Source organism: Mustela lutreola, chromosome 14, assembly GCF_030435805.1.
Source record: "Mustela lutreola isolate mMusLut2 chromosome 14, mMusLut2.pri, whole genome shotgun sequence".
NCBI lineage: Eukaryota > Metazoa > Chordata > Mammalia > Carnivora > Mustelidae > Mustela > Mustela lutreola.
The window spans coordinates 75,235,904-75,262,004 of record NC_081303.1 but is presented as its reverse complement, the minus strand read 5'-3'; the positions used below and the strand labels follow the sequence as shown (position 1 = coordinate 75,262,004).

The 26,101-nt window shown below is 43.5% G+C and overlaps 1 protein-coding gene across 25 annotated transcripts in view; it reads left to right on the top strand.

Moving 5' to 3' along the window:
- Positions 1 to 26,101, top strand: part of UBAP2L (ubiquitin associated protein 2 like) — a 41,953-nt gene that overhangs the window by 3,686 nt on the left and 12,166 nt on the right. For 7 of the 25 annotated variants that reach the window (XM_059146484.1, XM_059146485.1, XM_059146482.1 and 4 more), the window contains exons 2-20: positions 777 to 906; positions 1,625 to 1,702; positions 2,284 to 2,394; positions 4,960 to 5,094; positions 6,661 to 6,829; positions 7,219 to 7,314; positions 7,751 to 7,796; positions 8,462 to 8,577; positions 10,385 to 10,459; positions 12,397 to 12,449; positions 14,048 to 14,133; positions 16,471 to 16,642; positions 20,676 to 20,874; positions 21,530 to 21,807; positions 21,962 to 22,134; positions 23,306 to 23,495; positions 24,200 to 24,254; positions 24,671 to 24,845; positions 25,174 to 25,246. In XM_059146484.1, the coding sequence (XP_059002467.1) occupies positions 817 to 906; positions 1,625 to 1,702; positions 2,284 to 2,394; positions 4,960 to 5,094; positions 6,661 to 6,829; positions 7,219 to 7,314; positions 7,751 to 7,796; positions 8,462 to 8,577; positions 10,385 to 10,459; positions 12,397 to 12,449; positions 14,048 to 14,133; positions 16,471 to 16,642; positions 20,676 to 20,874; positions 21,530 to 21,807; positions 21,962 to 22,134; positions 23,306 to 23,495; positions 24,200 to 24,254; positions 24,671 to 24,845; positions 25,174 to 25,246 (2,370 nt within the window). In that variant the 5' untranslated portion in view covers positions 777 to 816. The remainder of the gene's footprint in view (positions 1 to 776; positions 907 to 1,624; positions 1,703 to 2,283; positions 2,395 to 4,959; positions 5,095 to 6,660; positions 6,830 to 7,218; positions 7,315 to 7,750; positions 7,797 to 8,461; positions 8,578 to 10,384; positions 10,460 to 12,396; positions 12,450 to 14,047; positions 14,134 to 16,470; positions 16,643 to 20,675; positions 20,875 to 21,529; positions 21,808 to 21,961; positions 22,135 to 23,305; positions 23,496 to 24,199; positions 24,255 to 24,670; positions 24,846 to 25,173; positions 25,247 to 26,101) is intronic. The other 18 variants (XM_059146491.1, XM_059146490.1, XM_059146503.1 and 15 more) reach the window with 5 other exon arrangements.

The window sequence follows — 26,101 nt, the reverse complement described above, 5'->3', positions numbered from 1 at the left end:
ACAAGAGGGAGGGAGGAAGGCTAGACCTCGCTTGGAGGTTGCATGCGACATACATAAGCTGGTTGTAAAGGGAGGTAGGAGTGCTGCTGAAGGTAGACTGAGTACAGTATTTTAAATTGTTTTTATTTGGAGTGTAGACTAATCCCCTTCCTGGAAAGCTTTTGTTTCCAGGTTTTGCTGATTATCTTTCCTTCTGTCAAAGGGACTTTAGATATTTCCATGTAGAGGGCTTTTGATTTATTAACATTGTTTCCCTTGGCTACCAAGATAGCAAAACTTCACAAAACCTATGTCTAGGGGCCTAGTAATCAGACTGTGCCCATAACTTAAAAAAAATAAAAAATAAAATCATCACTGGGGGCACCTGGGTGGCTCAGTAGGTTGAACCTCAGCCTTTGGCTCAGGTTATGGTCTCAGGGTCCTGGGAACGGCCCCCGAATTGGGCTCTTTGCTCGGCGGGGAGCCTGCTTCCCCCTCCGTCTCTGCCTGCCTCTTTACCTACTTGTGATCTCTCTCACTCTGTCAAATAAATAAATAAAATCTTAAAAAAATAACCAGGACTTAACACTTGCTTTATATATTTTTTGTTCTACAGAAAGATTAATAGCCATTGTTCCTTAAGGAATTTATCAAGCTTAATATGTCTTAAGAACAGATGAATTTTCTTGTTTGTTGCTTTTAAAGAAATAAAAGTGGTGAAGATGCTGATGAAAGAGAAGTTGAAAACATTTTGCCCATATTTAACATCTAAATTTTTTTTTTTTTAAATCTTTCAGTATTCTACCTTGTAAATACTGTTATTTGTATATACTGTAAATGATGACGTCGGTGGGCACTAACCGAGCCCGGGGAAACTGGGAACAACCTCAAAACCAAAACCAGACACAGCACAAGCAGCGGCCACAGGTAAAGAACCCAAGGGATATGGATTTATTGATAGCATTACTGTTTTTTGATATTTATTGATAGCAAACTGTTACTGGTTTCCATCCAATGCAGCAGTATTTTGTGCTTTGGATTCTTGGTTTGGATTTTTTCTTCTTGTTTTCTAATCCTTGGCTCTTTCTAAGTAGGGCTTGATGACTGTTAATGATACGCCGTGATGCAGTGTTCTTCCTTTTTGCTGTCTAATACAGCATCATGAGACTTGGAAAGAATGGGTTCTGGGCTTTGTATCTGTAACGTAGCATTTCCCTCAGACAAAATCTTAACGTTGTTCTCAGCCCTAGAGATTAGGGGGTGGCATTGGTCCTTGCAGAAACAGGAACAGGGTTTACACGTGACATTGCAAATAAATATAAATTATTTAAGGCACAAATGTTTCAAAAAGGCACTGTGATCCCCAAAGAGGAGCTGCTTTAACTGTGAACATCGGTGGAAAAGCTCCCTGGTTTTCTAGGGATCATAGGGTGGAATACTAATAGCTTCAGTGTTGTGTTGTGTTTCGTCATTTTGCAAATTTAGGCATCTTACTTGATGTTAGTATTTTACCACTTGGTCATTTGTAACAAGGAGAAGGAAATTGGACTGGGAGGTGGGGTGGATTATTGACTAGATAGGCCCTCTTACTTCTCTAAACTGTTGTCTCTCGATCATGCTTTCTTGAACTTGTTTTAATTCCTAGGCCACTGCGGAACAAATTCGACTTGCACAGATGATTTCAGACCATAATGATGCTGACTTTGAGGAGAAGGTGAAACAAGTGAGTGTATTGCTAATTTGCTGTAAGCAGTGGGGAAAGACATCAGGATTAAAGCATAGTTAAATGTCACAGATAGCTACCAGGGTCCTTTGTGCTGTAGGTATAGAAAGAATTATGACCTGAAATATAATAGGTTAAGCCAATAAGTACATGCTTTTGTTTTCTGATTTACCATCCCGCTTTGGACGGCTACCTTGTTCGAAAAGGTTTTATCTTAATTTTAACTTCTTATTTATTGGATGACTTTGTTGATGCCATTTCTTATAGCAACTTTGAGCAGTTGTGCCATCTAGGAATTGTAGAAGCTGATGGTGTGGTGAAGCCTGTGTGCTTCTGGGTTTGATTCCCTATTAGATACTTCATTGTTTGATTATTTCATAAATACTTTGGCCCCATCCCTAATCAAAGGTAAATATTTTGCTTACTGAACTAGAATACCAAAATTCTGCATATTTTGCTTTTTTAAGCCTGGGGTTCTTTCAGACTCAACTGGTGTCTTCTCCCTTTTCCCTTGCTCACCTGGCTTCCTTTTGTGAGGAGTGCAAGCTTGTTCTTGATGGTTGCTGATCTTTTTCTTTCAGTTGATTGATATCACAGGCAAGAACCAGGATGAATGTGTCATTGCTTTGCATGACTGCAATGGAGATGTCAACAGAGCCATCAATGTCCTACTGGAAGGAAACCCAGATACGGTAGAGTGTTAATGGAACATTCTAGAAAGTGGGTCCCTGGCTGAGAAGCTCAGAATATTCTAAAAATAGCAAGTGGAGTAACTCAGCTTAAAGGAGAGTAGTTTAGGGGCTTCTGGGTGGCTCAGTCGTTAAGTGCTTTCGGCTCAGGTCGTGATCCCAGGGTCCTGGGATCGAGCCCCACATCGGGCTCCCTGCTCAGTGGAGAGTGTGCTCTTCCTCCCACTCCCCCTGCTTGTGTTCCCTCTCTCACTGTCTCTCTGTGTCAAATAAATAAATAAATTACTTAAAAATAAATAAATAAAGGAGAGTACTTTATTCTCCAAACGGAGCAGAGAACTGCCCTGGAGATTGTTTGCTGTGGGTTACGAATACTTAAAATTTATATACAGTAAGTAGGAGGAGACATAAAATCTGTCTTTTTTAATTCCCTTAGAATAAATCATTCATTATAGGCTATCGAGTGTTTTCCGGACTGGGTTCTGAATTAGGTAGGGATGCTATATGTTAGCCTTAGTTACTAATCATAGAACATTCTACTCATCTGTTGTATTGCTGTTGAATAAAGCCACACAAACTAGTGAATTCTGATTTCAAGACATTCTCATTAGTGTTACCTTTTACAATATATTTTCGTTGCTTGAAGTTATTTCTGTTGAGGTAGTGAGAGATTGTTAACAGCCTTTTGACCATACCTGGAGATGATAGGGGTATCTTGGAGGACCTCTTGCCCTAGAATTTCACCTCTTCTCCTTTCCACTTAATGAGATCTTTATATTTTTGTGCTTGTCTTATCACTGTCCCAAGTTGTTAAGTCCCTTAAGAGCAGGTGTTCTGCCTTACTAACCTTTGGGATGTGCCTGTGGTGCTTAGCAGAGAACTTTATTGTTTTAATAAGCAGTATATCATTTTAAAGTAATCTTCGTTGGTCCTACTCTGGATGTGGTCCTACTCTGGGGATCTTTGGTTGGGTAGATAACCAGAGTTCACTTTGAGAGAGATCAGCTTACTGGTGTTACAGTGTCACATTAGCTAAATGTTGGAGGTTTGTCAGTTTCCTTGAGACAATAGGAAATAGTAGTGGAAAGCTTTCTTTAGTCGTTGAATTTAAATTTGTGGATTTTTTTCTTAAAAACTGTGGTCTTGATCCTGGCTAGCTCAGTCAGGGGAGCCTGTGACTCTTGATTTCAGGGTCATGAGTTCAAGCTCCATGTTGGGTGTAAAGTTTACTTTAAAAAAAATGTTTGAGATTTTACATTATTGATCTTACTTGAAAATTACTGTCTGGATAATCAGATAATAGTGCCTTTGGCTCACTTTGAGTTTACTCTAGAATAATTGTAAGATTTTTGGGTGCGGGGAAGAGGTCGGACTGAACGCGTGCCTTTTAGAAGTCTGGAATCCTACTTCGCTCCCACCGTCCCTCCCTCCTTCAAGTCACATTCGTTTCACCTTCCATCATCTTCCGCTTAATGCTCTGAAGCTAACCTTCCACAACGTCAGAGAGGAAAATAAACTGGAAAATGTAGGCTTATCCTACAAATAAACTATCTGTTAGTGAAACCAGTGGGGCGTAATGTCAGCTGCCAGGGGATGTTGGATGTCTTTGGGTGGATGAGGTCATATCAGAAAACTGGCAGTGCCTTTGGGGAGATCATGGTAATTTCTTTTCCTTATAGAACCTGGGTAGTGCCAGCTGCTGATACATGCCGTAGAGAAGGGAAGGGTGACAGGTTTCTGAAGCTTTTGCCAGGTTTTAAGACAAACTAGCTGAAAACTCTGAAAGCTGTTCTGAGTCTAGTTTCCAGGATTCCTGATGCAGATTTAGTTATAATAGGAGTACAGTAACTTAGGAATTGAAGCGACTGTGAACATAAAATGACCTACCAGCTGTGGTGCGGAATGAGCTTGGACTGGAAAAGTAGGCAGCAAGGAGCTGCTGAGTCCTGGGTGGGTCCTTAATCTTTTTAAAAAGTTACTAGTGAACTATTATAGATTCTTTAGAATTGTGGTTATGATTTTGCTATAATTTTAAGCTGAGGTTTTAACTTAAAAACTTTTTAAAATTATAGTAAAATACATTTAAAATTTATCGTCTTACTTTTTTTTTTTAAGATTTTATTTGTTTATCTGTCAGAGAGCACAAGCGGGCAGAGTGGCAGGCAGAGGTGAAGAGAGGAGCAGGCTCCCTGTGGAGCAAGGAGCCCGATGCAAGACTCGATCCCAGGACCCTGGGATCATGATCTGAGATGAAGACAGCGGCTTAACCGACTGAGCCACCCAGGCGTCCCTCATTTTAACCATTTTAAGTGTGTAATTCAGTGGCATTTAGTACACTGACATTGTTGTGCAGCCATTAGCATTATGCATTTCCAGGACTCTTTCATTTCCCAAACAAATAACTGTATCTCTTAAATAATAACTCCCTCCAGACCTCTTTCCCCATCTTCCCAGCTCCTTGTAACCTTCTAGTTTCTGTCTCTATAAATTTGCCTATTCTAGGTACTTCATGTAAGTGGAATCATACAGTATTTGTTTTTTTTTTTTATGTCTTCTTACTTGGCGTAGTGTTTTCAGAGTTTATCCATATTGTGGCTGTGTGTCCGAATTTCACTCCTTTTTAAGACTGAACAGTATTCCAATATATGGATATGCCACATGTTGTTTATTCATCCATTGATGGACACTTGGAATTATTTGGAAGTAAGTTATAGTCATCATAAATAAAATACTCTACAGCATGCTTCCCTTAAAGAAGGATATTCTATGTGACCGTAATGTTAATTGGACCTGAAAAAATTAATAGTCATTTCATATTGTACTTGGTCCCTGTTCTTTAAAGTTACTAGATATTGGATAGCTGTTGCTGAGCACTGGGTCGTTGTTGTTTGAGTGAGATGGGAACTAGGGTGGTAAAGATCTGGTCGTCTTGGTGTTTGGGAATTTTTTTTTTTTTTTTTAAAGATTTTATTTATTTGAGAGAGAGAGAGAGATCACAAATAGGCAGAGACACGGGCAGAGAGAGAGAGGGGAGGAAGCAGGCTCCCTGCAGAGCAGAGAGCCCAATGCAGGGCTCGATCCCAGGACCCTGGGATTATGACCTGAACCGAAGGCAGAGGCTTTAACCTACTGAGCCACCCAGGCGCCCCGGTGTTTGGGAATTTTTATTTGTATGTATTTTCTGCAAAATATGTGTGAATCCAGAGTTGTTGCTTTCTTTAAGGTTTAACTTACTTGACAGAGAGAGAGAGTGAGTGAGGGAACACAAGTGTGGGCAGAAGGAGAGGAAGAAGGAGGCTCCCCACTGAGCAGGGAGCCTGCTGTGGGGCTGGGTCTCAGGACCCCGGGATCATGACCTGAGCCAAAGGCAGACGCTTAACAACTGAGCCACCCAGGGGCCCTGAGGGGTGTGTTTTTAAAACTTAAGATTTATAAAACTCATTTCCTGAGGAATGAGGTTTTTGCAGGATGGTCTGGCTTACTTTCCTTACCACAGATTTTCTGTCCTGCAGTGTGGAATGAATCACAGATTACCCTGCTTTGGAGAAAGTTTAATTGGACTATTATCAGATCATGAAGGATAGGGAGAACACAGCATATAAAACCTGGAATAGAAGGTTTCCTATAGTCCACATGTCTCAGGGCCAGGGCTATGTCTTATTGACTTGGTCTTTTTTAGCAAAGGAAATTGGTGTGTGTGTTAGAGAGTGTGGTTTGGAGGGTTGGGGGTGGTGATGAGTAGGCGCAGTTGTTTCCCTCCTGAATTCTGGTTGCTTGATGAGAGAATGTGCCTAGGAGCCCGATGTGGTTTGTTCCTTCTGAATTCAAAGTCAACCTTTAGAAACTTTCAGTTCTTTTTTGCTTTGACAGGAACAAGACGGTAAAAAGTTGAGAGTCGCTGAATCCAAAGGGAATTTGTTTTTTCAGCCCTGGAAATAGCCTTGAAAGATAGGGACCAATAACTAGGTCCTTTGATCTGCCAAGTGACTGCTCTGGATCCAGATCTTGGCAATCCTTATAGAAGTGATCCCTGCAATCCATTAGCTCTAAGCACCTCCCCTACAATAAAGGACTTTGGTTTTGCAGTGATAGGTGTAGAATTTGTACTGAGATTGTAGTCTGTACCCTCCATTTAAACAGGACATAAATTAGTGGAAGTATCTTAGACTTGGATGATGAGAGGAAAAGGGTTGACAGTTTTCCCAGCTTTTATCTGTGATTTCCTGATAGCAGTCCATATTGATTAGACGTGAATGCTCTGCCCTTTAGCATTCGTGGGAGATGGTCGGGAAGAAGAAGGGAGTCTCCGGACAGAAGGATGGTGGCCAAACGGAATCCAACGAGGAAGGCAAAGAAAATCGAGACCGTGACCGAGACTATAGTCGGCGACGTGGTGGGCCACCAAGACGAGGGAGAGGTGCCAGCCGTGGACGAGAGTGTATGCATGGGGCTTTAACAAAACCAGCTGTGGGTCAGTAATGTCTGGACTTGAGGGATGTCAGAACGCTGCTAGGCTGGCCCTAGTAACCATAATATTCTTTTGATTTGTTTCTTCCCGCTCTTTATTGTGAGGCCTTGGTACCTCTTACAGGTAGCGTTTTCTAGCTGCAGCTACCAGGTTGGCATGAAATTACTCTGCAGTTATTGGTGAAGTTGTATAACCTACAGCTCTCTGTTGTGTGGCTCATCCCTGAGTAGACCTCATATCCCACCTTTCCAGCTCATTTTCTCTTCCTCATTTTCAACTCCCCACCACCATCTCTACATGCCATTTACATATTTAGATAAATTCTGTTGACTGTGCTCTGGCTGTGTTTTTAATTTTAGTTCGGGGTCAGGAAAACGGATTAGATGGCACCAAGAGTGGAGGGCCTTCTGGAAGAGGTACAGAAAGAGGCAGAAGAGGACGTGGCCGAGGCAGAGGTGATCAATTTCTTGAGGGGTGGGGGTGAAAATGGGGGGCAGGATTACTCTTACTGTTAGTTCTTTAGGGGTCTGCTTTATTTGAAAACAAGCAAATTCATATGGCATCTCATTATCTTAACTGTTGAGATGTCATGCAAATTCTAGAGATTGCTGAGTGGGCAGTGGGAAAGAAGGTAGGTGTCATTTTCTTTAATCTTTATTGTTGATGTTAACGTATTTGCTTAAGGACCAGCATTTGGTCAGCAAAGGAAAAGTCTGTCTGTAGTAATGGTGGTCCTCCTGTGGTGTATATTAACTGCACTGCGGGGTGAGAGAGAACATCTTCATCATATCACCCAGTTAACTATGGCAGAGTTGTCTCATTTAGCAAGGTAGTTTTATATCAGCTTCTAAAATAGTCTTTTTCCCTCTCTTTTTCTCCTTTTCTCTTTAGGTGGCTCTGGTAGACGAGGAGGAAGGTTTTCTGCTCAAGGAATGGGGTAAGTGTCATTGATTTCGTGCTGAAGTCTTTAATTTTTTTCCCCTAAGCACCACTGTAATATTCTAGAGTGGCTGATAGCCTGGTACCCTGAGGGTAATAGGCAGCCCTACCGGAGCTGTGATCAGAAAAATTTCTAGACCGTTTGACTCAGATAGGTATGTAGACTTTGGGGTTAGATGAGTGTCCCCCCGACTGGGTCATTTTCTCCATCTCATAGCTTTATTTGAATGCATATACCTGCTGTTTTCCAAAATTTTACGTGGATTTTATTATTACTACTATTTTTTAAAGATTTTATTTATTTGACAGAGACACAGCGAGAGAGGGAACACAGCAGAGGGAGAAGCAGGCTCCCTGTGGGGCAGGGAGCCCAATACCCTCTACCGCAGGACCCTGGGGTCATGACCCACGCCTCTTACTATGATTCTTGATGTCCTAATCCAGGACAGATGGTAGATCTAAATTGAGATTATACCATAGGATTTTAGGTAGGCTGATAAGTGAGGGAAGTAGATGTATATAGGGTTATAGAATGGGCTTGGTTGATCTGTTGTTAGGGCAAAGTCAGGATTCTTGTGGCCATCCTCTCTGAGTTCATTTTTGCTGGTGCTGCTTAGAGCTCAGAGACTCTTTTAAGCATTTCCCCCCCACCCCCACCCCCAGAACCTTTAACCCCGCTGATTACGCAGAGCCGGCCAGTACCGACGATAACTATGGCACTAACAGCGGCGGCAGTACGTGGAACAACACTGGCCACTTCGAACCAGATGATGGGACGAGTGAGTGACTGTTTCTTGTTTCTTGTCTCTAAAACCTAAGGAAATAATTACTTTGAGGTTATCATCATATTAAAAAGTGGAGGAATAGTTTTTGGGTGCAGAGATAGAGAGGGGGATGGCCATCGAAGTACTGTGTATATTCTCTTCCTGTCTGTGTGCCTGTGGGCACTTAACCATGCTGTGTCACCTGGCCTCGTCACTCTTCTGTGAGATTGACGCTAGTCGCTATCTTCAGATGACAAGCAGACGGAAAGGGTGGTTGTGAAATTGCTGGTATTTGAACTTAGAATTGTTGGACTCTCAGAGCCCATGCTCTGTCACCCTGTGTGGCTTCCGTTAGGTCCACGTGCATTTCCTAGGGTTTCTGTTAGAGTGTCTAGCTTTGCTCTCAGAAAAGGTATCCATAATTACTTAATTGAGCCACTACTTGTAGAGGTGAAAAAGGCCTGGAATCAAAACCCACTAAGAGCTTAATTGTTTTCTTGTATTGAGATAATATCTTCTTTCCCTTCATTTTTGGAAAATTGCAGTATCTGGGGAAAGGGGAAATTGTATATTTCTAGCTCTATTTATTGGATAGTCTTCTGAAGGTGGAAGAATATTAAGGGGATTTAAATACGATTTTTTGTTGTCATTAGCTCACTTGTAGCTGGGTAGGCTCTATATATTTAAGGATATTTTAGGTTTGTGGGATATACCAAGAGCTGTTAGGGAGTAAAAGATGGTTTTCTCTCTCTCTCTCTTTTTAACTTTCACCCTTTTAAATAAGAACAGCTTCTAGGCAACAGAGTGTTTTATTCTTATGTGATCACTAACTTCTTACAGCTGAGCCGGCACATGGAGCGCTCACGACCCTTTTCTCCTGTAAAAGGGGGAATGATTCAGTAGCAGAACAGGAATTAGGCTCTTTGACTCCATCTGTTTACTTGCCTTGCCCTTTTTCAAAGACTGTTGATCTTTATCTCTTTCTTTGGGAGGGTCTTTGGCACAAACAGTTCATCTACTGCCCACGAGATGTGAGACCTTAGGTCCTGAATGTTTCTTGCTTTTTGTTTACCACACTGTCTCATCAGTGCATTTTGGATACATTTTCCCATTGGTGGAGACTGAAGTTGAGTTATGGACAAGATGGAGATCCATTTTAATTCCCTAGACATTTGGCTAAGAAATGTCTTTATTACTTTGGAGGTTGATGAATGAGTTGCTCTTTATTCATCTCCTGATGGCTTTGTAGAGGTAGTGGTAGCAGTCTGAGTAACAAAAGTTATAGTTTCTGAGCTCCAGTTCTTGGACATTTGGTTTTTTATCATTGGTACAAAACAGTATAGAGATTAAGGGATTTGTTTTCTGTTGTGGATAGAAAATCATGCAAGGAGTCCTAGTCCTCGATTGAAAGCCTCAGCTGTTCTCAGCAAGGATTTGGTTTGGAAACAAGGAATGATGAAGTGTGTGTTTATTTCTTCTTAGTAGAGTATAGCAGATTTGGAAGGTTAGAATCAGAAATCTGAGTTGTGGCTGAATGAAGAGCTGTGTGATACTGCTGCCATCTTGCTAGTGTGAAAGAGCTGGGTGTAGCTCCGTGCATTTCCGTTGTTCATTTCATAGCATGAACTGACCTCCGTGCGTGATCTTTTTGTGTTTTCATGATAGCACACTTCAAATTCTCTTTTTAGATTTAAAAAGAAATTCAAACCTACCCTTAAAATATCCACAGGTACAGTGGGAATTGTGATTTGGGGGCGAATGTTCTCATTCATAAGCAAAATTTCACTGGTTGTTTTTTCTTCTCTTTTCTTTTTTGTTTCAGGACTTGATTTCATTGGGGTTGAGGGGTCAAATTATCCCCGAAAATTTGAGACTGCTCCTGGTATGATACATCCAGGTGCCTCACTGCCCCGGATATTTTTTTAGATTTTAATGAATTGAAATATCTGTGGATATGTAATTTTTCTGTCATCCTGCTTTTTTCCTTTTCTGCTTTTCTCCCTCATACGCTGGGCCCGTTTTCCCTTCTTGAAAAGTTCTGTCCATTAATGGAGATCTGACATTTTCATTGACTCGTGTCTGCTGACAGGACGGAAGCCCTTATCTGTTCAGATTCTGTGCATCCTTCCTGTTCCTCGTGCTGCGTCAGTTACAATCGTCTTGGCCACGACTACACGTCCTGTATGGGGTCAAGTAGGCATCTTCCTTCTTCCTTCCCATCCAGATGCAGTCACCAGAGTGCAGGCAGACATTCCTGCCTTGAGAGAGCCTATTAGTACGGGGTTACTTCCAACTCCAGGGTTATGTATGTGGACAGATTGGGATTCCATTTACCCAGGGCAGGATGGGTGTCAGTGCAGAGGAAGAGTAGTGTTCCCCGGGAGAGAGAAGAGTGTGCTTTGTAGCTTGTCTCAACTGAGATTGGACATCAGTTTGATTTGGAGAACATTGCCATTATTAAGTGGTTTAGAATTTCCCTGGTCCAGTTACAATGCTCTGGGAGAGGTATTACAGTGAACATCTTTTTCTCTAGGAAATGAGGTTCTTTCATTATTAAAAGTTAAGAATTTCTTTCTTTCTTTCTTTCTTTTTTTTTTTTTTTTAAGATTTTATTTTGAAGTAGTCTCCATACACAGTGTGGGGCTTGGACGCACGACCCCAGCATCAAGAGTCACATGATCTACTGACTCAGCCAGGCAGCCCCTAGAAGAACCTCAGATGGGTTTTGTAGGTTTAGAACATTTCTCTTCAGTGACCGTGAAATACCTGAATGCCAGACTTCCGTTCTTTTAAGAGGGTTTCTCCATTTGGAAAAAAGGCTTTAAGAGTTAATACGTACTCTTGTTCTAGAGAAGAAAATAAAGAGTGTTCTTGTCCTTTTCTATAGGCAGGCGTTTCATACTGTGGTCCTTGTTGAAGGGAAGAATCCTGGCTCTCACAGAACAGTTTCCCTTTCCGAGGATCTGTGTATACATGAAGCAAAATAAGGGGGATATGGAAGGTGGTTTGATTGGTGATGGCCCTTTCCTATAGAAACTATATCCTGACTTCATTTTTACCACCGTGAGGAGAGTGTACACCTGTATTGTCTTCACAGAGCCCTTGGTGGGTTAGATGCCACACTTTGTAGGTTTAGGATTAGGATAATAACTAACACACATTTGATTTCTCAGTTTTGGCCAGTGTCTTTTGAAAAGAGCAAGACCCATGACGGTTTCTTACGATTAGTCCAGCGAGATCTATAAACTTGACTGCTACTGAGTATACATTTTTAAATTGAGTTCCTGTAGCAGACAGTTGTCCGTCCCCTTTGTTTGGAAGCTGGTCCTTCTTCACTGCTGTCCCACTATCCTGTGGCGGCTGTTTGTGTTCCTTCTCACTGCTGTTTCTCCAGACCCCCACAGAGTTGTCTCCTACCAGATGAGTAGGTGTAGTTCTGGTTCACATTGGCTGCTGCCATTTTACTGGAATTGACCACTAATTCAAAGGGCTGAAGGGTGTAAGAGTTTGCCTGGAGCATTGGATCTGTTGTCCTCTGGCTCCTGCACCCCCACTGCCTTTACTGTTAAAACTATGTAACAAAACCAGAAAGTAGATGTGAAATCATCATCTTATTAAAACCCTTATATTCTGAGGTATCACTTCCTAAATAGTCTTTTTCTCCTTCTGGAGCCTAGGAATCCCTTCTGATTACTAAAATCTGGCTACACTTTTGGCTGCCAAAATGTTAATACGTTAGTGTTTTTTGTACATATCTTGCACTGCCACTTAAAATTACTTCACTGTTGGTTTTTTTTGTTTTTTGTTTTTTTCTTTTTTTTCCTTTATTGCCAGGTGCTTGGAGGACTGCAACCGAGGAATGGGGAACTGAAGACTGGAATGAAGATGTAGGTATTCCCGGGTTATTCCTCACCAGTGCTTTCTATCCCTAAGTGGTGTTTAGGGATAGAAAATGGGTATGTTTCTACCCCTCAAAATTCACCCTTAAGATTCTGACCCAAAACTTTTACATCCAAAATAGTGTTCTGAGCCAGAACATTTCACATATGTTATATGAAGGAGACTGGGCATGAACAGGACTCTGGAACCAGACTATGGAAAGGGCAAGTGCACCTGTGTAAGTCCAATATCTGATTGTCGGATTTATCCCAGGAAGAGATGGTGGTTGGGTAGGGCACCAGAAAGGGAGTCAGGCAGGTGGTGCGCTAAGTAGCAGCCGCTGGCGGCACGTGGTGCCAGAGCTGGTTCTGTTGTTTGGTTCACATTCAGGCACTGGCGTATCGTCCTGGGATTGGCTTAGAGGTGGGTACAAAGAGAAAAGGACTGTACCACATCTTCAGGGTTACAGTCTGGTTGGTTCTGGAACCCTTTTATTTACTTAGTAAATTAAATTAGCTTTGTAACTGAGATGAATATATAGAGCCAGCTGTCTTCCATCTTGACTCAACCTGGAAACCTTGTACATGGGTGGCGTAAACGTGGCACCAAACAAGTTGTGAATTCACTGGAGTAGTACCTGAGAAAAAGAATTTTTCGAATTCTTGGTCCCAGTCAAGCTTTTGTTGTGAATTCTACTTTTCAGTGGTCATGGTTTAACTTCTGTTTTAACATTTTTCATTCTACTTTCCTGTACTTGTGTGTGTTCAGGCAAGACAGCTCATGTAGTGAGAGGGTAATCGGTCAAACTGTCCTGGTTTGCCAGGCCTGAGTTCTTAACATTTCAGATGCAGCAGCGTAAGAGGATGATTCTTCTCTGTTGTAACTGAGCTATTGCCTTGTGAATACTTTCTAAGATTTGGCTTATCTGTTTAAGCAACTTTCAGAAAATGCTGTATTTGGGGGAGTAGATTCCCTGCTTTTGGAGAAAAGATTTTAATCAAGAAGTGAAAACAAAACCAAATCAAATTTTGAATAGTTAGAATGAGTTATTCCTACAGTTGCTTACCTATACTGCAAAGACTAGGTGTAATAAAGTTACCATTAAGGCAAAAATTGCATATTGTTGAAATTATCCCTGAAAAGACCTTAATTCACCAGTATTTGGGCCCTTACTGCTCAAAAGCTAGGAATTAATTTCTTTTATTTCTGTCTTTGTCTTGACTGTAACCTTTCTTTGAGAGCAACATTGGAAGTTAAAATTTGGTTTGGGTCGAGGTGGGAGTTGGGAACTCTGATCAGAAGGTATAAAAAGGTTTTCTCTCTTTTTTGATAGCATGTGTATTCAGGTTTTTGTAAGTTTGGTGTGCATATCATGTGACTCCACTATATTTTACTGGGTTTCTTGATTTTACCCTCTCTTTTGATAAAATCACTGAGCCTGTCTAGAAGGTGCGTGGAGGTCAGTCCAGGTAGGGTTCCTCTGGGTAGGTGGTCCTCTCTTCTGAGGGTTTTCCATTTTCCTTGGTGTTAAACTCCCCTTATCTATGCCAGATTTCTGACTGTAGCCCACCTAACACCAGGAGTAACTAATCCCTCTGTCTTACAGCTGTCTGAGACCAAGATCTTCACAGCCTCTAACGTGTCTTCAGTGCCTCTGCCTGCGGAGAATGTGACAATCACTGCTGGTCAGAGGCAAGTGTGTGGTAAAGTTCAGCATCTTTTTCTGGAGGGGCCTGGTGAAAGCTATAAGAAGAGTAGCAAGGGGCCTTCATACGCTGCTATAGTGTTGGTAGTAATGATAACCAGAGCATACTAGGTTCCTTTTTAAAGTTGATTGATAGGTTTACAGGAGTTGATCTACTAAATGGAAATCCATATATTACAATTTTAAGGATATTTCTTTCCAAAATAGCTTCTTTAATTACATAGGTCAATCTGAATTAAAATTTTGTATAATATAACTTGACTGGTAGTAAGGTAAAGTTAAACATGGAAATGTTTACATTTATTTGAGTTTGCAGAAGTATTTAGTAGCTTCTTCTCTTGCTTTATAAATAAGATTTTTGTCCGCTGAGCCTACTGAGTAAAGCGATCATTTTTACTGTAGGATCTGGCTAATGAACTTTTTCAAATTTGATCCCTAAAGTATTGGGGTCAATAGAGGAACAAACACTTACCAGGAATATTTTTATCCCCAGAAGTCCTCTTAGATTATTTCTAGACCTAGGTATGATAGCTGTTGACTCAGAAGGTCCCGAATTGCACCAGAAATAGGACGTTGAGGCCATTACCCCCAGAGGTGATGTGTATTCTTTTTCTGACCCCAGTTTTTCAACTCTTTGACACCAGCTATAGCTGTTCAGTAATTCACTTCAATTCTGATACTATCTAGAGTTAGCGCACAGCCTAGTAGATGCCTTTATCCCATAAGACCGCCCTTGCTTCAGAGGTCAACTGCAAATGGGTGCCCAGGGTATCCATACACTTCTGCCTGGCTGACAACAAATTTGGGGATTCTCACAGCCTCCGTCTTAAGTTCAGTAATCCGCTAACATGACTCCCAGAACTCAGGGAAGAGGTTCCTTACCATCACTGGTTGGTTATGACCAGTGCTCAGGAACAACAGCCAGTGGAAGAGTTGATATGGCAGGGCATGGCGTGGGGCACAAAACCTCCCAAGTTTCATTACTTAAATAGGCCTGATTGATTAAGCCATTGGCTATTAAAGGCAGTCCCCAGCTTCCAACCCTAAGAGTGGGTAGAGTGTGCTGGGGCTGAAAGGTCTAACCCTATAGTCCCCTTCCTGGTGTTGCTGGTGGCTGCCCCCTTCCTGAAGCTCTGTTGGGGGGGCTCCTATCCTGAGTAACCTCAGTATTACAAACTTTTGTTGAAAGAGGCTCATTACGGGGTGCTTGGGTGGCTCAGTTGGTTAAGCATCTGCCTTTGGCCCAGGCCATTATCTCCAGGTCCTGGGACTGAGCCCTGTGTCAGGCTCCCTGGTGAGCAGGGAGTCTGCTCTTTTCCCTCTGCCCTTTCCCACCACTCGTTCTGTCTCTCTCTCTCAAATAAATAAAATCTTTAAAAAATTCTCTCTAATGAAAGTAAGAATAAAGAGATTCATTATGAATAACAAGATATTCTGGAAATTTTAAGAGTTTCAGGAGCTCTCTGTCAAGAACTGAAGACAAGGGACGCCTGGGTGGCTCAGTTGGTTGGGCAGCTGCCTTCGGCTCAGGTCATGATCCCAGCGTCGGGGGATCGAGTCCCACATCGGGCTCCTTGCTCGGCAGGGAGCCTGCTTCTCCCTTTCTGCCTGTGCTCGCTCGCTCTCTCTCTCTCTCTGACAAATAAAATCTTTAAAAAATAAAAACAAAAAAACTGAAGACAAAACCAAACTATAGGTGTTTTTATTATACCACATTAACTTTGGAAATTTTATAAAAACTGGGGGAGGGATTCCAAAGACATTTGAAGAAGATGCCGGTGTTCTAGTATATGTTTTTATGTATTAGGGACTACTAATGACAGGTATTCAGTATTAAAATATTGGCTAGGGGCGCCTGGGGGGCTCAGTGGGTTAAGCCGCTGCCTTCGGCTCAGGTTATGATCCCAGGGTCCTGGGATCGAGTCCCGCTTCCCGCCCTCTCTCTCTCTGCCTGCCTCTCTGTCTACTTGTGATCTCAGTCAAATAAATAAAATCTAAATTAAAAAAAAAATTAAAATATTGGCTAAAGAATTGTAAAGTTTTGGCCTAAATAATCAAGCTGCTATTAAAACTAACATTTGCTATTTCCTTAAATTGATTTACTAAATTGGAATATTTAACATATTATGGTTGACAACACCATTGGCATACAGCTGGATCCTACAGGGGCTCTTACATACCAATTACTTTGGTAGATGAACTATCTCAGGTCTTTGTGTTATTGATGAGGGCTTCATTTTGATCTAACTGAAGTCTGAGTTGTGAGTTGGGGAATGCTGGAACATTCTGTCATTATTCATCATGATGTCGCGTCTCCCCACTAGAATTGACCTTGCTGTTTTGTTGGGGAAGACACCATCTTCAGTGGAGAATGATTCATCTAATCTGGATCCATCTCAGGCTCCTTCTCTTGCCCAGCCTCTGGTGTTCAGTAATTCAAAGCAGAGTGCCATAACCCAGCCTGCTTCCGGAAACACATTTTCTCATCACAGTATGGTAAGTAGGAGACATGGTGTCTTCCAGCCACACTTTGCTGCCAACCCCAGCACACACATGCAGTACTGCCTTCTGATGACAGGTTTGGGGCAGGGTAAAGCATCCCCTTTTGTCCTCTAAGCAACCTTAGGTGTAGAGATGTAGAATTGGGTAATAGGGATGCCCCCAGAGGAGGACATAGTTTTAGACGCACTGAATCTTTTCTAGAAACAAGTGCGCTCAGTTACTCAATACTCGCTGTGCTGAATGTTACTTGCTCTTAAGAGGAAAAACATGACATCTAGTTTTAATCCTTCTTTAATTCTAATTAAACTTTGATGGGAGGTTGTAGTGTTTCCCTATTCCTTCCTTCCTTCCTTCCTTTTCTTTCTTTCTTTCTTTCTCTCTCTTTTTTTTTAAGATTTTATTTACTCATTTGACAGAGCACAAGCAGGAGGAGCAGCAGAGGGAGAGGGAGAAGCTGACTCCTGCTGAGCAGGGAGCCTTTGGTGGGGCTGGATCCCAGGACCTCAGGATCATGACATGAGCCGAAAGCACACGCTCAACTGACTGAGCCACCCAGGCGTCCCTCCCTATTTTTTGATAGAAGAGAATTGCCATAAAATTTGTTTAAGCCAGATATTTCTGAGCTAGGCTTCCAAAAACTTGAAGTTTTCATGACTCTTTCTGCTTACTGTTAATCCCTTTCTCTCTAAGCAGGGCTGAGAGTAATTGCTTTGCCTGCCTTACTGAGCTGTGGAAAGACAACGTAAGATGAATAAGGGCCATGCAGGTTTGGAGTGGCGGTGGTATTGTTCATCAATACCTAGAGTGCTCACAGCATGTGACTTGTTGATCAGTTAAAAGACTTGAGGTCATTAGTTAAAGTAAAGGAATCATTTAATCTAAAGAAAGGTAGTGAACCAGTTTTTTGTGGGGGGGTGTTGTCACAAAAAGGAAACTTTATCTGCAGCAAAAAGGAGATCACAGGGCGGGGTGAGGGGGTTGACCATTTTTTTTATAGTCAGCAAATCCTAAGAAATACTTTTTTTCTGTTTGCCTTTCCCTTCCTATTTGTATCTTTTTTGGTGGAAGAATACTATAGTTGTTAAGAGCTAAGAGACCCATGTGTGTGCATAGAATTTTATTTTTCCGGTAGTAGGATTATAGTAATTACTTGCGATAGAAAACTGCTGAGCTAGCCTCTAATCCAGAACTGTCAGTTTTTAACTACTGTCTAAAAATTTTTGTGTGCGTGTTAGTAATTTGGTGATTGATGTTCTGACATACATGAAAGGTGGCAGGTGAGGAAAGGTGAGGCAGATGGACAGGGAGCAGAGCATTGGGATTGAAGAAAAAGGGAGAATGAAGAACGCTTGGGTGGCTCAGTCCATTGAATATCTGCCTTCAGCTGAAGTGGTGATGCCAGGGTGCTGGGATCGAGTCCCACATCGGGCTCCCTGCTCAGCGAGGGGCCTGCTGGAACTTACTCGCACATGTGTGTACGCGCTTGTTCCCGCTCTCTCCCTCTCTCAAGAAATAAGTAAGTAAAATCTAAAGAAAAAAATTAGAGACAACAGTCATAAAGTTAAGGAAATAATACCAATCCTTGAGCTAGATGGTGGGAAAATGTCGTGATGCGTTCTATCTTTTAATTGCCTTTTTAATACCTGGATTGTAAAGATGTACAACCTAATTCAAACTCTGGTATGAAAAATAAGTTTTCAGCATATTTCATTTATCCTAATAGTCTGTTTAATATGTCACATGATGTTAAACTAAATAAAAATACCAGTCAATATTATGTTCTTCCCATTAGCTGTATTGGTCAGTATGCTATTCATTTTCTTTCCTATTAAGAGTAAATATTAGAGGATTAATTTCCATTAAAATTTAATAGATTAAATAATATAGGAGGTCCTCGTTATCGTGTGATATGTAGTCATTACCTCAGGTGCTGTGCCTTTAATGTAAAGGTCTGCACTCGCAGACTGTCTGGTCATCATCGCTACATGCGATCATCTCTTTGCCACAATCCCATACTTTTAACTCGACTTCTGGTGTTTTGTTTTTGTTTGTATAATCTTGTGAAATAGACTGAAATGGGAAAAATGTTTTACCTTGGGTTGGACAGATTGGTTTTGTGTAAGAAAACACTGCTCAGGGGCAACTAGGTGGCTCAGTTAAGTGTCCCTTTTGGTTTTGGCTGAGGTTGTGACCTTGGGGTGGAGAGATGGAGCCCCGCATTGGGCTCTCTGCTCAGTAGGGAGTTTGCTTGGAGTTCTCTCCCTCTGCACCACTCAGGTGTACACACTCGCTCTCAGATAAATCTTTAAAAAAAAAAAAAACAAAAAAAGCACTGCTTAGTGTTGATGAGGATGGAATGGTTTGGTAAGAACCTAAAGAGAACCAGGTTCTAAATCTCCTTGAGGGGTGCCTGGGTGGCTCAGCGGGTTGAAGCCTCTGCCTTCGGCTCGGGTCATGATCCCAGGGTCCTGGGATCAAGCCCCACATCGGGAATCTCTGCTTCCCCCCCCCTCTCTGCCTCTCTGCCTACCTGTGATCTCTGTCTGTCAAATAAATAAAATCTTGAAAATAAATAAATAAGTTAATAAGTTAATAGATCTCCTTGAAGGTGTTTTAAAAGATTTTATTTATTTATTTATTTATTTGGCAGAGAGTCATCAAGAGAGGGAACAGAAGCAGGGGAATTGGGAAAGGGAGAAGCAGACTTCCCATCAAGCAGGGACCCCAACATGGGCCTCGATCCCAGGACCCTGAAATCATGACCTGACCCGAAGGCAGATACCCAATGACTGAACCACCCAGGCACCCCTCCTTGAAGGTGTTTTAGAGGAGTCAAGGCCACGTGCTTCCATCTTCTGGATGAGCCTGGTCGTATTACCCAGGAGTAGGGAGTGGGGGAAATCTCCCCAAAGCCTTAAGGATAAATTTTGCTTGGTTATTCATTGTTACCCTATAGAACTTGGATAGATACAGACAAAACAAATCATACTGACTTGTTAGTTGATTGTCCAGTGCAGACATTTTGATAGGCTCTCAGCTCCTCTCCGTCAGCTCCTGTGCTGGTTAGAGCAACGTGGTGGTGAGGCTCCAGTTCGTTCTTGTTACTTTTCAGCTGTTCAGTGGAAGGGGCTAGGACATTAATGCCTAAAGTGAAATTTTATGTTAACCTTCATATTAATTTAATAATCACATACTGCTTGATTCAAAACTAAAAGGAAAAAAATTCCTTTTAGTCATTCTTTTTTAAAGATTTTTATTTATTCATTTGATAGAGAGAGACACCGAAAGAGGGAACATGAGCAGAGGGAGTGGGAGAGGGAGAAGCAGGCTTCCTGCTGAGTAGGAAGCCTTACGTGAGGCTGAATCCCAGGACCTTGGGATTATAACCTGAGCCGAAGGCAGACGGCCCAACAACTGAGCCACCCAGGCGCCCCTAAATGCTAGTCATTAGATCTTTACCCCTGAGGAGGAAGTGATGGAGTAAATTTTAATGGCTCTCATTTTTTTGAGTGCTTATTATGTGCAAAGCACGTATTAAATGCCTTTTTTTTTTTTTTTTAAGATTTTTATTTATGTATTTGACAGAGAAACCGGGAACACAAACACGGGGAGTGGGAGAGGGAGAGGCAGGCTTCCTGTTGAGCAGGGAGCCTGACAAGGGGCTCCCAGAATCCTGGGATCATGACCTGAGCCAAGGCAGATGCCTAACAGCTGAGCCACCCAGGCGCCTCTAAATGCTTTTTTATGTGTATTACTTGTTTAATCCTCCTACAGCTTTATGCAGTCCTATTCTTACTTCTATTTTCAGGTGAGGAAAATGAGGTCAGAGAAATTACAAATGAGTTTTCCATGATTTCGTAGCCAGGATCTGAACCTAATCAGTCTGACTCCAGAGACTCTGTACTCAGTCTGCTGGCACTCTTTGCTTGTCTGAGCTCCACTGGCTCTCGCTGTGGAGAAATGTCTTTCTGAGTAGTGAACACATTTGCTTGCTGTGGATTTCTCTTATCTCTCTGTTGCTCTACAGGTGAGCATGTTAGGGAAAGGATTTGGTGATGTTGGCGAAGCCAAAGGTGGCAGCACCACAGGCTCGCAGTTCTTGGAGCAGTTCAAGACGGCTCAGGCCTTGGCCCAGTTGGCGGCACAGCATTCGCAGTCTGGAACCACCACCACCTCCTCTTGGGACATAGGCTCTGCCTCACAGTCCCCATCGCTGGTGCAGTACGGTGAGAAGAACGGAGAGTGACTGGAATTCTTTAAGTCTGGGAGTATGAGTGCCAGACGCGGGCAGGAGTCGGGTGGAGAATGAAAATGAAGAAGGTCAGACGGGGCAGCCAGCCGGCTAGTGTCCCCTACTGATCTTCCCCTGGTCAGACGAGGCAGCCAGCCGGCCAGTGTCCCCTACTGATCTTCCCCTGGTCAGACAGGCTGGGTTCAGAAAGCTAGAAAATAGGAAAAAGTTGAGGCTTAGGATGTCGTTATCAAAATTAAACACATACATAGTTGCAGTCTTCAGTTGATCTGGGGGCTTTTGGATTCTCCCTAGATGGGTTTTTAGTGTTTGAAAATAACACATTGCCTTTGAGAAGGTTCATGGACTTGGCCGTTTTAGGACCTTAACATTCTAAATACAGACAGTTCCTAGATCCTGTCTTACAGAGGCAGGGTTGTCGTGCTGGCTTGATTGGGCTAAACTTAGAACAGGTGTGATCCGGTGGTTGTCACTTTCAGAAATGAGGGTAAGCCCTAAAAAGAGAGCCTGTTTATATGAGGTACTGAATCTTGAGGGTCTTGTTTTCTGCTTTTTAGAGTAGGAAAGTAGCATGTTTTGGAGGTTTATCAGCATGTCTGGTCTCACACATACTGGGTTTCTTCATACAGATTTGAAGAACCCAAATGATTCAACCGTACATAGCCCCTTTACCAAACGCCAGGCTTTCACCCCGTCTTCAACCATGATGGAGGTGTTCCTTCAGGAGAAGCCACCGGCAGTGGTTACCTCCACCGCCGCACCCCCACCCCCCTCTTCTCCTCTGCCGAGTAAACCCACCTCGGCCCCGCAGATGTCTCCTGGCTCTTCAGACAACCAGTCTTCTAGCCCTCAGCCGGCTCAGCAGAAATTGAAACAACAGAAGAAAAAGGCCTCCTTGACTTCAAAGGTAGCTGAGCTGTGCGATGGGTGCCATCTTAGGGCAGGACGGGTATGGGATTGGGGAATTGAGGTCGTAAGGGGAGAGTGCAGATTGGAAGCAGAGGTTTGTTGTTGTTCGTCCCACGGACGGTTGTACTGAAAGCCTTCCTTTCTCTCTGTAGATCCCTGCTCTGGCTGTGGAGATGCCTGGCTCGGCAGATATCTCAGGGCTGAACCTGCAGTTCGGGGCTTTGCAGTTTGGGTCAGAGCCCGTCCTTTCTGATTACGAGTCCGCCCCCACCACGAGCGCCTCTTCAAGCCAGGCTCCCAGCAGCCTCTATACCAGCACGGCCAGGTAGAGGACACATCAATCATAAGACTTTTTTAATAGGGCTTTTCCTACTTTTTCTGAGTCTCCGGCTGATTCCTTTAATTCCTAAGAGGCCGAACCTCTGGCTGAATGAAGGAAAAGTGTCTGATTATAGTGTTTCACTAAGTATTTCAGAACAGTGTTACTCGCGTTATCTGTAACTCGGAGCAGGTGGAGCGATGCCCCTTGGGTACTTAGAGTGTCGGCGCCCGGTTCTTAAGAGCCGTGTGTGTGATACTTTCAGCAGGAGGACCTTGCTGCCGCTCACAATGCCTCTGACACATGTGGTCCTTTGCTGTGTGTCTCTGGCCTCCTAGAAAAGACAGAGCATTGATATATCACATAAGTTAAATGGAACCTTCCCTGCCTCCTCCGATAGCCACGTGGGAGAGCCGGCGGATGCAGCAGCAGATCGGAGGACTTCCTGGGACTCGGCTGTTTTCCTTAGTCCTTCGAATTTCAGAGCAGCGGTGTTAGGCCCTAGCCTAATCTGTTGAGTCATCATTGCCGTTAATGCATGTGAATATTTTAAAAGTTCTTCTCAGGAGAGTTTTACCAGTAACCTTATATGTAATAGGGTTTCTGAGAAAGCCAGGAGGTCAGAGTTCCTTAAAATGAATATGAGCAAAAGATCACTTTCTTTATGCTTAGGTTTCCTGTGAAGGTGTTTCGGAGGGATCGGGAGTGGTCCATCCTTTCTGCTTTTGTCTCTTTTTCCTGTAACAGCAGAACGTAGAGTAGGGGTTTCAGTTTACACCCCTGATTATATAGGATGTGGAAATGCTATTGGTGTGTTTTTTGTTTGTTTGTTAAGATTTTATTTATTTATTTGACAGAGATCATAAGCAGGCAGAGAGGCAGGCAGAGAGAGGAGGAAGCAGGCTCCCTGCTGAGCAGAGAGCCCGATGCGGGGCTCGATCCCAGGACTCTGGGATCATGACCTGAGCCAAAGGCAGAGGCTTTAACCCACTGAGCCACCCAGGCACCACGGAAATGCCTATTGTTGTCAGGAAAAGATTGTTTTTTATCTGTTCCTGGAAGTTTTCATTTTAACTGTAATCAAATTACCCTAGTAGAAGATCTCCACTATTTCCTTCGTATCAGTGGATCTGTTCTGCTTTGTTTCTCTGAGATTTTCCTTCTGCATTCCCTACAGTGAATCTTCATCCACAATTTCATCTAACCAGAGTCAGGAGTCCGGTTATCAGAGCGGTCCAATTCAGTCGACAACCTATACCTCCCAAAATAATGCTCAGGGCCCTCTGTATGAACAGAGGTCCACACAGACTCGACGGTACCCCAGCTCCATCTCCTCATCGCCCCAAAAGGACCTGACTCAGGCAAAGGTAGTGGCTTTACAAGTCCCTGGGCTGTGGTTAGGACAATACTGGGGAGAGTGTTTTCAGTGTTAGTTTTACTTCTTGATAAATGGTGCTGGGATACCTCAGAAGTACGGATTGCGAAGCTGGAAAAAACACATTTCTGTGGTTGGTGATATTGAATAAGTTCTTTTCAGCAGGCTTAGATATTCAGAGCCAGAAACGATTCTCTTTGCAGTAAAGATTCATTTTTTGTAGTAGAATCAGTGTCAAATAATGGTTTACTTTTCTGGGAAGATCTGAGTTCTAGGCTTCGGGTGTGTACCAGTAGACACCTTGCTGTGTCTTGGCCCGGTGCCGGGACAGCACGTGCCAGAGGTGCTGTGGAATGATGGTCAGATGCAGCCAGTGCACTGCTGGTTTGGCCAAACTGTTGGACTTCCCTGTCCTCCCCCGCGGCCCTAGACTTAGGCCTTTGCTGTGTCTCTTCTGGGTTTGGGGTGTCTCAAGCAGGTTGGGGGTTGCCTTCTGCTGCCGTGGGTCACACGGGACTTGGCATACCTTGTTTTCTTTCCATTTCTTATCATTCTGTTGGGATAGTCCACGTTACGTTAATCCTTCGGTCAGCTTGCAGAATTCCCTGAAAGATTTGTTCATGGAAATTAAGCTGAGTCAGTGCTGACTGGACCTGTCCACTTGAGCTTCTTACTCCTCTGTTGTTTTTGTACCAGAATGGCTTCAGCTCCGTGCAGGCCCCGCAGTTACAGACCACACAATCTGTTGAAGGTGAGTGTTTTTCAGGACTTTTCCTCTATGTTGTAGTGTTTTTCCTCCCCCTCAGCATTGTTTGCTTTTCTAGGATTATAGTGGGAAGAGTCCTGGCCTTGGTCATAGTCTTGATTTGGTTCTGCCTTGCTATTTAATATCAAACTTAAGTTTCCAGTTTCTCTGTTTTCGAATAGTGATAATACCCTTGGTTCCCTTAATTGCATAAATGAGATCAGTGCCCTAAAATGCTTGGAATCTAAAAAGAGAGAGAGAGAGGGAAAAGGGGTTACCTAAACACAGAGAGTCCATTATTAAATAATTCACACTCTTGGCTTGGGGACAGCCTGGGACTCCCATGACTAGGAGTCGTCTCTTTACTTCTCATAGACACTCCTTTTCTCTGACGAGGTGAATTATTTATTCTTGATTTCCAGGTGCTACAGGCGCTGCAGTGAAATCTGACTCACCTTCTACTTCGGGCATCCCCCCTCTCAGCGAAACGGTGTCTGCAGCTTCCTTACTGACAACAGCCGGTCAGCATTCATCCTCCTTGGGCGGCTTGAGCCATGGCGAGGAGAGTCCAAATGCTACCACCACGCAACACAGCAGGTGATTTGGGTTGCGGCTGGACGTTGGGGTTGTGTGGCGCAGGAACAGAGCTCTCCGCCTCTGCTTTCCCTGCTGCCTGGCAGGGGCCACATTAGCGAGGTGGACGACCTGAAAGCTACGGGAAGTAGAAGCAGAGGAGGCCTGTCCTCCCGTCTCAGCAGCCAGTCTCGCTGTGTCTGCTCCCTCCGTTGGGCTGGTCACTGCACTCCCCGTGATCTCGGGTCTCCTTGGCCCCGTATTCCACCGCCTCTCCTCAGCCCTGTTCCTGCCGCATGCTCCGGGCCCCATAACCACCGCCGTGTGGCTGATGGCGGCCTCCTCTCTGCAGCCCCTTAGCCACGCAGCAGAACACCCTTTCGTCATCCACATCTTCTGGGCGCACGTCTACATCTACTCTTCTGGTAAGTGTGAAACTGCAGAAGAGGAAGTGTGGTTTTCTTAACATTTCTTAAGAAGGATTCTTGGAAATCTCTTCAGGGGATGCCAGAAGCAGGAGAATCCATAGATGCTACAGAGCTGTGGGCCAGTTCCCCAAACCCCCTGAGTCTTATTATTTTTTTTTTTTAAGATTTTGTCTATTTGACAGAGAAAGAGATTACAAGTAGGGCAGAGAGGCAGGCAGAGAGAGGGGTATGTAGGCTCCCCGCTGAACAGAGCGCCCGATGCGGGGCTCATTCCCAGGACCCTGATACCATGACCTGAGCCAAGGGCAGAAGCTTAACTCACTGAGCCAGGATCCCTGACTCCTGAGTCTTTATGTGACTTTTTTTTGTTTCTTAACACTGAGGTGGGTGGGACTTTGTATGCTCTGACAAGTGCTGTAAGAATGTCCCTTTCCAGGGCACCTGGGAGGCTCAGTGGGTTAAAGCCTCTGCCTTCAGCTCAGGTCATGATCTCAGGGTCCTGGGATCGAGTCCCGCTTCGGGCTCTCAGCAGGGAGCCTGCTTCCTCCTCTCTCTCTCTGCCTGCCTCTCTGCCTGCTTATGATCTCTGTCTGTCAAATAAATAAATAAATAATCTTTTTTTTTTTTTTTTTTTTAAGATTTTATTTATTTATTTGACAGACAGAGATCACAAGTAGGCAGAGAGGCAGGCAGAGAGAGAGAGAGGGGGAAGCAGGCTTCCTGCGGAGCAGAGAGCCCGATGCGGGGCTCGATCCCAGGACCCTGAGATCATGACCCGAGCCGAAGGCAGCAGCCCAAACCACTGAGCCACCCAGGCGCCCCAATAAATAAATAATCTTTAAAAAAAAAAAA